This window comes from Epinephelus moara, chromosome 15 (assembly GCF_006386435.1).
Source record: "Epinephelus moara isolate mb chromosome 15, YSFRI_EMoa_1.0, whole genome shotgun sequence".
Lineage (NCBI taxonomy): Eukaryota > Metazoa > Chordata > Actinopteri > Perciformes > Serranidae > Epinephelus > Epinephelus moara.
Window position 1 is genome coordinate 10,387,141 of NC_065520.1, and position 13,693 is coordinate 10,400,833.

Here is a 13,693-nt window from a genome sequence, read left to right on the forward strand (position 1 = left end):
GCAGAGTTTAAATTAAGATAGTAAAAAATAGTAATATTAGGTCTGCTAAAAAATTTTCTTTTTATATCTGAATGGTTTTAGCCCACATACCATGTGCAATAGGTCTTAAATAAGTCTTTATTAATCTACTGTACGTTGCTTGTATTTTAAGACTTTCAACCACAGTAAAGACAGGACTCTATAGACTTTGGTAATCCCCTGACTTTTCCTATTTGTGGTTGTCCTTGAGTGAAACGTCTCAAAACCTATCAGATGGATTGTCATGATATTTGCTAGATTACATCACATTATAATTTGTACATTTGTGACATTACATTACTATTTACACATGAACATCATTCTAGAGAATAAATATATACCTGCAAAACTAATGACATTCCCATCAGCCTTAGCTGTAGTTCGTGGTAAAGCCAAGGAGAAGTTAGCATGCTAACACACACTACACTTAGCGCCTGTTTACACCTGGTATTATCATGTGTCTCAGTGATCCAAACACAAGTGAACAGCCAAGACACCTGTGTCTAACATGCATCTACAGCTGACCACTTCTGTTCATATTTCGTCACTGCCTACGCCACTTAGGCTGGAAGGTTATTACACCTACATTCTCTCTAGCTGCTCACTAGCATGCTTGCTAGTCACGTTAGCAGTTGTGCTGGAGATATCACTGTTAGCAGAATTCAGCACATCTCCTTTCATAAGGCACAATGATGGATGGTCATGCAACACTTTGTCCAAGTCGTCCTAAAATGGACAACTTATATAGCATTAGCACACTGTCACCAAAACAACCACCAGGTCCGGCACTGATGATGTAGTCCTGTCGGGGATACATCAAGAAGCACTGGTGTTTGCACTACAAAACATATGTGGCCAAATATGTACAACACCATCTCGGCGAGTGGTTTGAGTGATTGGATCATAATGTGCCTTCTTGGTTGCTTAGCGCAGCCCACTTGTGATCAGATCACTCAAGATGCACCTTAATACCAGGAATAAACAGGGCCTTTGATGTGTTGACTGTAGACTCTGAGTCTGTAATCCATATCCATCCAGTGAACAAAGCCGTGCTATAACATGGAGTTTGTGAGATTACTGCTCTGACAAATTAAAGGCTTCCTGTCGCTGTCACATGATTGACAAACAGCAAAAAGAAATAGGTGAAAAGCAAGGCCGAATAATAGAGGTGCGTTTTGATAACGCAAACGGAGTAAAATGTCGACAGTGTGGCAATATTTCAAAGTGTTGGAGAGTGATAGAAGAAAAGCGGTTTGCAAAGAATGTAATACTGAACTATCTAGAGTAGTGTTGCAGGGTATACTGGTACCAATGGTAGACCGCGGTACTAAAACACCACCGTACATATGATACCATAATGTTGGAGTATTAACGTAGTATTACGGTACCTCAGGTACCACTACTGTGGGATAAGTTCAAAGTCCAATCGCAAGAGGGTGAGTGTCCATGCGCCGTCCAATAACGGCGCACGCTGGCCACCTGGCACTCAAAATGCCACTGCAGTGGTTTGTTTTCCTCTTCTTCGTGTCATGACTGCCCAAAAGTACCTGGACAACCGAGCCTTGGTGGCACACAGGTATGTGACGTGTCAGAGGAGAAACGAGCCGTTCACATTTCTCTCTTTGTGGCAGGTAACGCTCCACAAACCTTGCCGCACTTAAGGGACTGTTCTTTACTTGTCAGGGGAGGAGGGTGGCTGGTTGATTTTTGGTTGATTTTTATTGTATTTATTTATTCTATTTCGATTCCCGCTATGTTAATCACTTATTGATGCTGTTTTTGAAGTATGAATAAGTCAATAAGTAATTTATTCCATTGAAATATCATTGATGTATTATAGAAAAGTGATTTATCTTTTTATAAATGACAAAAGGCACATCTGCCCCATTTTTGCTGTGGTATCCTGATACTACTCAGAACCGTGATACTTTCACTGGTATCATACCATGGGTCCCAATTTTGGTACCATGACAACACTAATGTGGAGGGGGTTCATCTGCAAAAACTAATGAAATACTAAACAACGGTATTCGGTACTCGGTATTCGGCCAAGCGTTTAATTTAAACAAATTTTCATTTCGGTGCATCCCTAAAAAGAAATGTACTGAAAATGTCACATGTTTTGCCACTTCTTTCACACAGCAAACTACCATCAAGCCCTCAATCACAACCAGCATTTTGTGACACAAATAACTATTACTCATATGTAATGGTATGTGCAGTAAAAATGTAAATACCCTACTAATGTCATGCCACAGAGGGTGTTCTTTAGGAAGTGATTGCTGCCTGTGGTGTGGATGACTGCATGGGTCCTTGTAATCATAGTTAAGGCTTTTCACGGCTTTCACACTGAGCTCTCCAGACGTCAGAGAAGTTTTCTTTTTTTATTATACAATGAATAGACTAAAACCACAGAGCTTAAAAGCCATAAATTCAAAGCATGTTTTCAAGGTGTCGGGGATACATCTGCTATCAGACAATATTTGGAATTAATGAGAGAGATTAGTGAGGTCTTAAAGGCATTCATCATATTTACAGTGTTGTATCTCAATAAATGAACAGATTGATGAAGAGACAACAGGTATGTGCATTAGGCTGGTTGATAGCAGTGTAAGAAAAGATTATGTGTTCGGACGGTGGAGAAAAAAGTGAGGGCTTTTTGTGTGTCGCTTCATTATCAGGTGTCACCCCGATGAAATCACCTCGTCTCCTTCATATCTGTCTGCCACAGGACGTGTCATTTGCGGGCTGGCGACATGTTTATGCAAAACAGACTGAGATGACCTGTCCAAACACTTACTGAAGTGCTTTTTAAAAAGCAAGGTCATGTCATGTTGTGATACATTGACGGAAATTGTTTCTTCAGCTTGTCAGAGTTGGATGAGAATCTGGAGAGCAAGAGTTGACTCATATGTGCTGATATAGATGTCTGTGCTGCTGTCTCCAAAAATAACAAGTCCAAAGATACAGAGTGAAAAGATCGGGACGTTTCAAACCAGAAGTTATACAAGTTTTAGTTATTTTCATCTAGAAGCCTCCGTTCCACTCTGAGAGGTAATTAAACCTCTTAAACTCGGGAAAACTGGCCACTTTGAACTTGCTTTTAGGAACGTCCCCAAATATGATTTACGCTGTTCCTTAATTATCCTGCTCTGATCGGAAAATCCTGAATAAAGCACAGTTTTAAGCGGAGGGGATTTAGTGTTAACGCAGATATTTGCTGCTATCGGAGCTTACATTTGTATTCATTACTAATGACTACTATCATCACTTTTGCTGAGAGTCTAAATCTAAAACATACACCGTGAAATGATGCAGTAGTTTTTTATTAAAATACGTTAGGGTAATTAACTATCAACATGGCAGTCTTCAGCTTCAGCAAATATGAAACTTCAAGGTTTTAATTCAGTGTTATTGAAGACCTTAGCTGCTCATCCGTTGCAGCCAGAGACTGAAAAAAATGTCCATTCACACAGTCTGGGAAAAAAGGGTTATTACAGGAAATCCTTTCACTGAGAGCAGAGACATAATGGAAGCCCATTTGCGGTCAATAGTTCTTTCAGTACCTACAGTACTGTGACATCCGGCCTCATCACACTGTGAACATAAATAGTCAATTGATTATCAATGCTGAGAGGAGGTTCAATAATGGCCTGTGACAAATACTGCCATCTGTAGGCGCATCAGGTAATGATTATTACCTAAATTAAATCATCTCCAGCAGTGTGGAACATGTCTGGTCCAACACAATGACCCATCATACAAGACTAAATGGGATTTTGGTGCTTTTTAGGTGATGGGCAACTTAATAAAGGCACTGGTTAATGGGACGATAAATGCTTTGAAGGCTCTAATTTCACGCCAGCATCAAGTCAGTGGTGGTGCTAATGTGGTCATCATGCCATAGTTTCTGGCTCTGAACCACTAAAATGCACAAGAACTAGGGCCGTAACAGTACATGTATCTGTGTCGAACCGTTCGGTACACGACTTTTGGTTCAGCATGACCCTGTACCGAATTATTGGGCGCAGGATATTATTTTATTTTGTTTTATTTTAATTCCGTTTTTGCGAGCCGAACCATTTAAAATATCTAGTTCCCCGACGGACATAATTGAGTGACGGACCGAGTCCGACCGTAAATCTCCGCTTTCTCTTTGTGCAGCACATTCTCGCATTTTGACAACATGGCAAGTGAGCCTGACGAACCTGAAGACCCACCCGCAAACCTTAAGTCCTCCGTTTGGGAACACTTTGGTTTCAGGGTAAAATACGAAGATGGAAATAAACAAGTTGACAAGACAAAAGCAGTGTGCCGACACTGCAGAATAGCGGTCGGGTATGTACTTGGAAACACGTCTAACATGCTACATGCATGCTAACATGCATCTAAAGCGACACCACCCGAGTTTGAACGTTAACCGGCACGACTAGAAAAAGCAATCTGGTGCAAACTACGATATCGTCGTCGTTTAAAAAGAAAGAGCGTTTCCCTGACCATCGCGCTAAAGAAATAACCAACGCCATTGGAGTTGAGTAAAATTGTTTAAGCTGCACTTTAGATATAAGCATGTTTTGTTTACTGCACTTTAACAAAGTGGGAAAGCTAAGTAAGTTCCTAGTAAAACTGAATCTGAGCAGGCTTTAAAGCTGACCAGCTGCACTATACTTTTTATTTTAATTGAGTAAAACTGTTAAAGCAGAAATGTATATTTATATTTTTCATTCAAAAAATGTGTTAAAAAAACAGCAGGATTTTATTTTTCACTTTTATATTTCTATTTTCATTCAAACAATGTGAAAAAGCAGGATTTTATATATATTTGTTTCATTCAAAAATTGTGTAAAAAGAGTTAACTGCTGTGGTGGTATGTTTTAATAAGGTTACCAATAAGTAAAAGATATTTAATAGTTGTCTATTTTTTTCATTACTGTACCGAAAAAAAACGAACCGTGACTTGTGTACCGAGGTACGTACCGAACCGTGATTTTTGTGTACCGTTACACCCCTAACAAGAACATAGACATAGTTAATACAATTGTTTTTCAACACATTAAAGCTGCGGCAGGCAGATTTATTTTTGCCGTCATTGGACGAAAAACCCATAATAAACTTGGAGCATATTGTAATTCGAGTGATCTGAGACAAAACTAGACTTCTGCACCTCCTATTGGTTCTGTTTTCAGGCTTTCGAAAACCTAGCTTGTGACGAGAGACTCTGGCCAATCACAGATCATTTCAGGGAGACAATGTTCTTTTAGGCTGTTCTACTAATGGAGATGCCCTTCCCTTTGGTGAAAGCCCGATTGAATGGTGGAGAATCCTGCAGAGAAAGTTGCGACTCCAGCATTGGCAACAACTGCCTACGCTGCAAAGCAACCCGAAAAAAGGAAGACAGACTTTAAAAACAGAGTCTAAAAGAGTCTGACAATAAACAAAATAAAACACGTTCATATCAGCGAAGTGATTCAGAGATGGAGAGAAAATGTTGCTCATCATTTAGCCTTCTGCTAAACTGAGCCGCAGCCTCATGATCATGTTTCTGTGGCTAACCTTAGCTAGCGTCTCAAATCACAGTGTGTCCTACGAATCACTTTCTGCTGCTAACAACCATCTCACCATGAGAAAAGCTGGCAGCAGCTCCGGAGATGGACCACCAGTCCAAGGCCACAGCAACCTGAATCCAGTCAGCACAACCGGACAGCCCCGACTCCCCGCCACCTTAGCAAACTTTCTGTTGCTGCTGTTACACAGGTTAAACCTGGTGCTGCCACTGGCAACCAGCTCGCTGTGACACCCAGTGCTGGTTGAATTGGAGCCGCTAAAGCTTGCGACCAAAGCTCTATCTCCTAGGCTGCTGCCCGATGGCTGAGTGAATGAGCTGCAGGCAACTCTACGATTAAATAAGATTAAATAAATCAACATAAAGGAAACACAAGTTTACTGTATGAAGTGTTTGCATATGTGGTTGTCTAGTGGGAGGGACCAGGACACACTGCCAATTTGGGGTATACAGTTGATTTTATAAAGGTAAGAAAAATGTAGATTTGTTATCATAGAAAATTAACCTACCTAAATGCTATTACAACTTGACGGATACTCATTTTCTACAGCTAATGCTAATAAGACACAGACCCTTGTTAACACCCCTGCAGCTCTTGTCCTTGGTTCCATCTCTTCATCTGTTAAACCCTCTGTCAGAAACTAAGGACACTGACTCGCGTGGGAAGTGTTTGATTCATTCCTGTTTTGAGAAATATTGTGTAAAACCTATTGTGTCTCAAGCTGAGATGGAAATAATTATTCATGCTTTTTATTTCATCCTGTCCTGACTATCATAACTCCCTCTTCACTCGTAGCGAGATGGATGGAATCCAAAATGCTGCTGCTGAGCCTCTGACCCGGTCTTCAAAGAGACATCATGTAACACCAATCCTGGGCTCTTTCCACTGACTTTTATTTCTATGATATGTCTCCATTTTACATCTTTTGTCTTCATTGTGAAGCACTTTGTGACATCTGATCTCTTTCTCACTCACTTACCTATAAACCATTCTAACTAAAGAGCATGTGTGGCCATAAATCACAGAAACACTCTACGATAAGCCTCATCATTAGCATCAGTAGTGGCTCTCCTGCTGCTGAGGTCCTCACTGTGGCCCAATGCATTAGGTTCATCCTCTCCATCCTGCTCATTTGATCCCTCATCTGAATCTGATGAGCCATTGGGAGGCAGAACTATAATCAGGCTGCAAAATATGAGAGGATGGAAAGGACACTAATATAAAACAGCTGCTGCAAACTGATTTATCCCCACAGACCCAACACAGCAGCCGCCTGAACTGTGTCTGAAATTTAATGTGTGGGAAATGTAGGTATAAATCTGCAGCATGGTTTTATGGGGCACGCCATAGATTGAGAGACTATAAACTAAAGAGGGAGAGGGAGAGAGAAACGCAAATTAAAAGACTATTACAAGTTACATTATAGGAGCTCTCAGTTCAGCACCAGATGTACAAGTCACATGATTTTACCCACAGGTCCCGCCTGCCTATTATCCTCGACTTTTGGATTGTAGCAGCTCCAGTCCACTGTGATATGACTGAAGGAGCCAGTAATACTGTACCGAGTAAATCAACATTCAAATGCTGCACAGCTTCTTTTTTTTTTTTGCACGTCTGTATTTCTGCACAGTTCCATACACTATTTGAATAATTATTCCAGTTGTAGCTGCGTAAGATTGTTCCCAGCTTGTGCGATCCAAAGATTTCCAGTGAATCCAGAGCATTGTGAAGTCCAAAAGTCAAAACTTATTAAAAAGAGACAGATGTCATCACCTCCAAAATTTCACAACATGTTTATATCTAATAACATATTCAGCTTTAATCCATGTTTATTAGCGTCACTGCTGTCAAAAATCTGTTTGCTCTTACGCTTGGGGCACACCTTCATTAACAGGGCAGCAATACAACAGCACCATAAATTACATTTATTCACTAAGTAAAGTTGATAGGTTAAAGAAAAATACTAGCTCATTCAATCCAATTAATCACTTTCCTGAAATTTTATAATCTCATATTTTTTAGGGTGATGATGTCATGAAAACCTCAACAGAATCTTTGAATATAAAAAATGACGGTACAGCCCGACACTAGTTGTTCAGTAATATCTGTATACAGATATAATATAGTCAAAGGAAATTTAAAGGATTTTCCAAAAATCTCCCTTTGATTTCTCATAACTCATTCAATCACTCCTCTTTTTGCTGAGCTGACAACTTCAGGCTGTTCAATTAACATTTCCTCACATACAGCCTTCCTCTTATGAGATAAACACAGGCCTGGAGTCCCAAACATGTCTTCTCTTCAAGTAAATTACAGCTGGGATGATTTATCTACGTCGTCTCAGTAAATATGTCACTAAGTCAAGGCTAAATTTTGTTGACAGACTTCAGGAACATTGCCCCTATAAATGTAGCTGATCCCCAGTCAGTGACTCCTTCTGAAACTGGAACACTTCAATTTAGGGCCTTTCAAATGTCTGGCTCGACAGGGTCTCTATAGGTGTCAGTCATTTAAAGTTAATGCTTTTTAAGACGTTTTTAAGATTTTAGCCAAATTGGACACCAACTTTTAGACAAATAATCTTTTTTAAATTCAAACATTGCAGGTAAAGTTCAGTATATATGGTATGTAAATGTTTAAACATTTGTAACGTCAGAAGTGTGGACTTTTACTATGTAGAGCTCCACTCATTTTGACAAAAGGCAAATTAAAGGGCGAATCACTGAAATTAGATCAAATATCTGTGGGAATTAAAACTTTTACAGATGCAAATGCAAGACTAACTCTTGATTTTTAAGGCCTAATATTTATATAAATGAATTTAAGACTTGCTGAGGATCTGCCGACAAACTGTCACAGGCCATCAAAACAACCTGCTCGTGTTGAGCTGGGTTCGCAGCTGAGGTTGTTTACGCTCATCAGGTGGCACAGCTCGGTTCTAGTGCTCATTTCGGCATAAAATCGTGCCTTCATTACCACCTGCTGAGACCGCCTCTTACTCCAAAGCAAAAGAGTTTTTGTTGTTGTTATTTGGATCTTTTTTGTGTTCATGAAGCCCTATCTCTGATTTTAAAGTTCTGCTTCAGCAGGTGTTGTGTGTGTAGGCACTGCTTGGCGAGAATATGTGCATATTGTGTGTTATGCTACTGCCAACACTCACAGCTGGAGAAGACAAGAGGACAGGAGTGTTCGTCCATTGGGAAATTATGGAGTTGCAGCTGGCATTCTGCGTTGATGGTCATCCTGAGGAGGGAGAGAGAAAGACTTAGATAAAGACATTGGATCATGGCCCATGTAGCACATTTTGTGAATGCACAGCTATCATCTCTGCTTATATCACATCATGCACTTTTTGCGCTACACTACACGAAGCGCCGGCTTTGAACCAGATGGTGCAGGATCACACTTGGTTGCTTGGTTGATGTGTGAAATCCCTCAAAATGACAGAACTGTTTAATCATCAGTGTCGGACATGTTTGTCGGGAAGACGGCATTAACTTAGAGGTCAGGGCCCAGAGGCGTGTCAGCGTCTAAAAACAGCAGTACTTAGCTCTGATCACTGGACAAGTCAATACACCAGATGTTTTGGAGAAGAACCGGCGATAACAAAGACACAGGGGATTAGTTTTACATCCAAAATATAAAGCCTGCTTAATTTATATTCTCCGCGTGTTACTTCAATATATCATCCTAAAATTAATTTTCACTGGATGCGATAATGGCTGTAAAAACGAGACCATCATGAAAATGAGCTTTTTCTTTTGACTTGCTCTGTGTTGTTGCGTCTTTGTCCCCGCTACAGTTTCTCATTAAAACTGACTGACTTGGAGCACAAAAGAAGAGCCTCATTTAAAGCAGGAAGAGCGCTGCCTTGCTCGTCTTGTTTGTAGGTGAACAAAGTGCAGATGACTGAGCTGTACAGTCCCAATTTGCATACATTTGGGCAAGACTGGCGAGCCGAGGTGAGGGGAGCAAGCAGCGGTGGCGAACACTGCAGAGATGTGAGTGTGAGAGATGTATCACTCAATGCAAATACGCCCCCAAACAAACGCCTCTTTGAGACTTAATATCCTTTTAATGAAACAATGATTTTCAGATTCATCATGGAGACGCACATTAGCAGGAGTGGAATTAGCTATTAAAAGCCAAACATTTCGTGGGAAGTTTGCAGTTGTGAGAGGGAATTTCAAGACAGAATGTGTTTTTCCATCTGTGTATTTTTAGGCGTCAACATGTAGAGGTCTTTAAAGCTCCGTTAGCACTAAGACTCTGCTGCTGATTGGTTCTAACAAAAGAAAACTGCTTTGTTTTTGTCTGGTGCAGGCCTATTCAGGGTGTCTAAATATCAGACATGTACAGTTCATGCTTTCAAAGACCTCCTGAAGATAATTTCAACCAAATTTAAGACTGAATTTTGAAAAAAATCATCTTTTTCTCACTCAAAAAATTGTTGGTAAGTAGAAAGGTAAGTGGTTTATACTTGGTCCCATGCAGAGGTAGGTTTTAGGTTTTAGGTTACATGATTTGTAACATCAGAAATGTGGATGTCCACACAGAAGAGCTTCACACATTTTGACAAAAGGAAATTAAAAGATGGATAAATGAAACTAGATTAAAACATATTTGTGGCAATTGAAAACCTCACATATTAATTTAAGACTATTAAATGACTTTTAAGGCCTAATCGTGATGAAATGGAATTCAAGACATTTTAAGACTTTCAAAGGAGCTACAGACACTCTGCTGTTCTTTGCTTGATCAAACTAAAGTCACACATACAATACATTTATTTGTTGCGAGACATCTTTGTCTAAATGTAAGCAATAGAGCGAAGGATACGTTTATATAAACAGTTTTATTTATGTGTGGTCATCAAACCCAGTAATCAAGAAATCCGATTGTTTATAAATAAAATATCTGATGGAAATGTATCCCATCTGCAGTCTGTAGCTTGTTTAAGCTGCGTTAATTGCTTTGTTGGCCACCTGGGAGGCTGAAAACAACAGTGGCATATTATCACCTTATAAAGCTGTTGTGGGAAACACGTTAGCATGCACACACTGTGTAAACCACCTCAGCTTTTTATGTTGGAGATGTGTTTCTAGCCACCTGATGCATGTGATTGCAATATTATCTCTCATTTTATTAGAAAAATACATGTCTCTTTAGCCGTGAAATGCTCCACTATGCTCACCAGCTAGATGCTAAGAATAGGGCAGGTAGTGTACAGTGGGTGTTGCAGAGTCTGGTGATACATTTTGTTCACTGAAACAGGTTTTGTTTAGCATTAAGTTGTACTAAAAGACCCTCTAAGGAGTCGGATGTTCAGCTTTACAGGTAAATACATTTTTTTCACGAGCAAAAGTTAGCATTAGCCTTGATATTATCAACGTTAACCATAGTTGTAGAGGCACCACGCTAACTAAGCTAGGAGCTAGGGGTCTAGCTCCACTTTCTCATCCAAGAATGGTCACTTCTGGTCAAAAAAATCCAACATGACGAGGCTTCAAAGCAGAAGTCCACAAACCATATGTTATGTCACAGTAGCTAGATACATTATTTTATACAGTGTATGGTGAGAGTTTGTCGCATACAGTTTTAAGGTTTCTAAACGCGTAATGAAGAATGTTTCCCTTTTTGGATCCTCTGTGCTCCGTGGACGCATGTGAGAAAAAATAGGTTTTCTTCACAAGGTAAGGAACTGATGTAAAAATGGTTATTCTGTGAGTTAAGTATTTCTTTAAACTTTGTTGAGAGCTAATGATGACAGTGGTATTAACTTCTGAAACACCCAAAATCATTCCTCTTCAATTATGAGTTAGATTTTAGGTAATTATTAGAATGGTTTGAAGTAAAGCCTTTCTTTTCGTCTCTCCTTACAGTCATATTGTTACACCTTTATTGGATTGATTCAACTCTCTGTGCCATCCCGATGCAGCAGCAGCTCTGCGTCTGTTCCTCCAAAGGCTTGAAAACAAACACTCATGCTGGTATTTGCTGTTTGACCAGGGTCTAGCTTGAAATCCTGAATACGCGGGTGAAATTGGATCCTCAGGACAGAAAAAGCTCATGTCAGAGCTTGAGGGTTCATAAACCCAGATGCCATTCAAATTTAAAAAGAACCTGTCCACTTGAATCCTGAGTGGAGTTTTTTTTTTCCTCGCTACTGACACAGCGAGGGTTATTTTGTCATAAGGCCATGCACACACACGCACAACCCTCCCCTGTGTGTCATTTCTCTGGCACTGAGAAGCTGTCAGAGAGAGCACAACTAAACGAGCAGTAACACATGACATGCTGACATGTTGTGAGAGGAGTTTGTGTTTTTCTGAGTCGAGTAAAGCAAGGCTTCGTAGCAAAAGCAAAGACACTCTAATTTCAATACTGAACAACATGCAGAGAGGAAACATAATTAATTACACTGAAGCAGAAGCTAAAATAAGTCAAGCCACCAGAAGAAGAATTCTATTGGAGAGTTGCTGTGTGTGTGCAGGTGGCTGAGTGGTTAAGACACAACTTACCACAGCGTCCCTGATTTGATTTATTGCATGTCATACCCCTCTCTCTCTGCATTTCCTGTCTGTATCTCGACTGTTTCTATCAAGGTAAAGGTGAAATGATGCGTATCAGCATTTTCTAATCTCTTACTCATGTGATAATATACTTTGGGGTCGGTTAGGGAGGGGTGAGTCAGTCAAACTGAACTTTCTAGTCCAAGCAGACAATTTAATTTGAGCAGAAAAAAAGCTTTTTTTTGTTAGAAAAAGCACCTGTATTAACATATCACATGTCAACAAGAATCTATATGACATTAGTATGTGCACAACGCTAAAAATAATCGGGGGCTGCACCCTGAAAGTCAAAGATTTAAATCATCAGTTTTTTTCAGTCAGTGTGCAGTGTCCTTCTGGGGACGTTTCAGTCCCCAGAATTAGCAGACTAAGTGCTCCTTGCTGTTACGCTGCTCTCCAGTACACACAGCTGTGGACCCAGACCCAGGATGAGTCTGAGTGGGATGGAGGCAGCTGCCCAGAGGAAGAGAGGCTTTGCCCTGCCATGCTCTGAGATAACACTATCTTCTGCTCACAACAACTTCATACGATACAGTCTGTGGCTTTTGTTTGATATATAGTGTCAGCAAAAAATGTGGTTGCACACTTCAAAAGCTAGTGTAGTTAGCATGCATTAGCTCAGAGGGCTAACCTGGCTTGTTTGTTATATTTTGTGAATTTCTTGCATGCCTCCATGGTAAACAAAGAATCCAAAAATTAAGAAAATTCTTGATGAACTAGAGTAAAAGGAGGAGTGCGCTGAACAACAGCAGAAGTACACCCATCAGCCAAAACATTAAAACTACTGACAGGTGAAGTGAATAACATTGATCATCTTGTTACAATTCAATGTTCTCTTGGGAAACCTTTGCTCTTGGCATTCATGTGGATGCTGCTTGACATGTTCCACCCACCCGAACACCGTTGCAGACCAAGTAAACCTCCTCATGGCAATGGCACTGGTCGTTGGCAGTGGCCCCCCGGCAGGACAATGCACCATGCCACAACACAGAAACTACTCAGGAATGACCCGAGGAACTGGACAAAGAGCTCAAGGTGTTGACCTGGCCTCCAAATACCCCAGATCCCAATCTGAGCAAACATTTGAGGGACATGCTGGTACCCGAGAGGCACCCCTGATCCATGGTGGGGCCTCCTTGGACCGGACTTGGCTCTGACCTGTCAGGGCATGGACACAGGATCTCTGGGGACTGGGGAGTGCTGCTGCCATAAGGTGGGGTGCCTGGTCTGCACTGGTGTTCAGGTGGGTGGAGCGTGTCAGGTGGCCTCCACATGAATGTCAGAACCCAAATGTTTCCCAGCAGAACATTGCACTATAACAAGATGATCAATGTTGTTCACTTCACCTGTCAGTGGTTTTAATGTTTTGGCTGATCGGTGTATATATACTTTTAACTATATATACCTAACGAGTAGAACAGCTTGAACTCTACTTGACAGGAAGTGACAGTTGTCGGTGATTGAGAACACAACTCCTGGCCAATAAACAAGCTGGGAGGCGGGATTTAAATAGAATGCAATAGAGTGCACATGCTTACC

The 13,693-nt window shown here is 40.6% G+C and overlaps 1 protein-coding gene across 1 annotated transcript in view; it reads right to left on the reverse strand.

The window, feature by feature from the left end:
* The window catches only part of LOC126401682 (gamma-aminobutyric acid receptor subunit gamma-3-like), a 131,504-nt gene that overhangs the window by 40,108 nt on the left and 77,703 nt on the right, over window positions 1-13,693 (reverse strand). Inside the window, exon 6 of the mRNA XM_050063076.1 lies at window positions 8,743-8,825. Coding sequence (XP_049919033.1) covers window positions 8,743-8,825 — 83 coding nt within the window. The remainder of the gene's footprint in view (window positions 1-8,742; window positions 8,826-13,693) is intronic.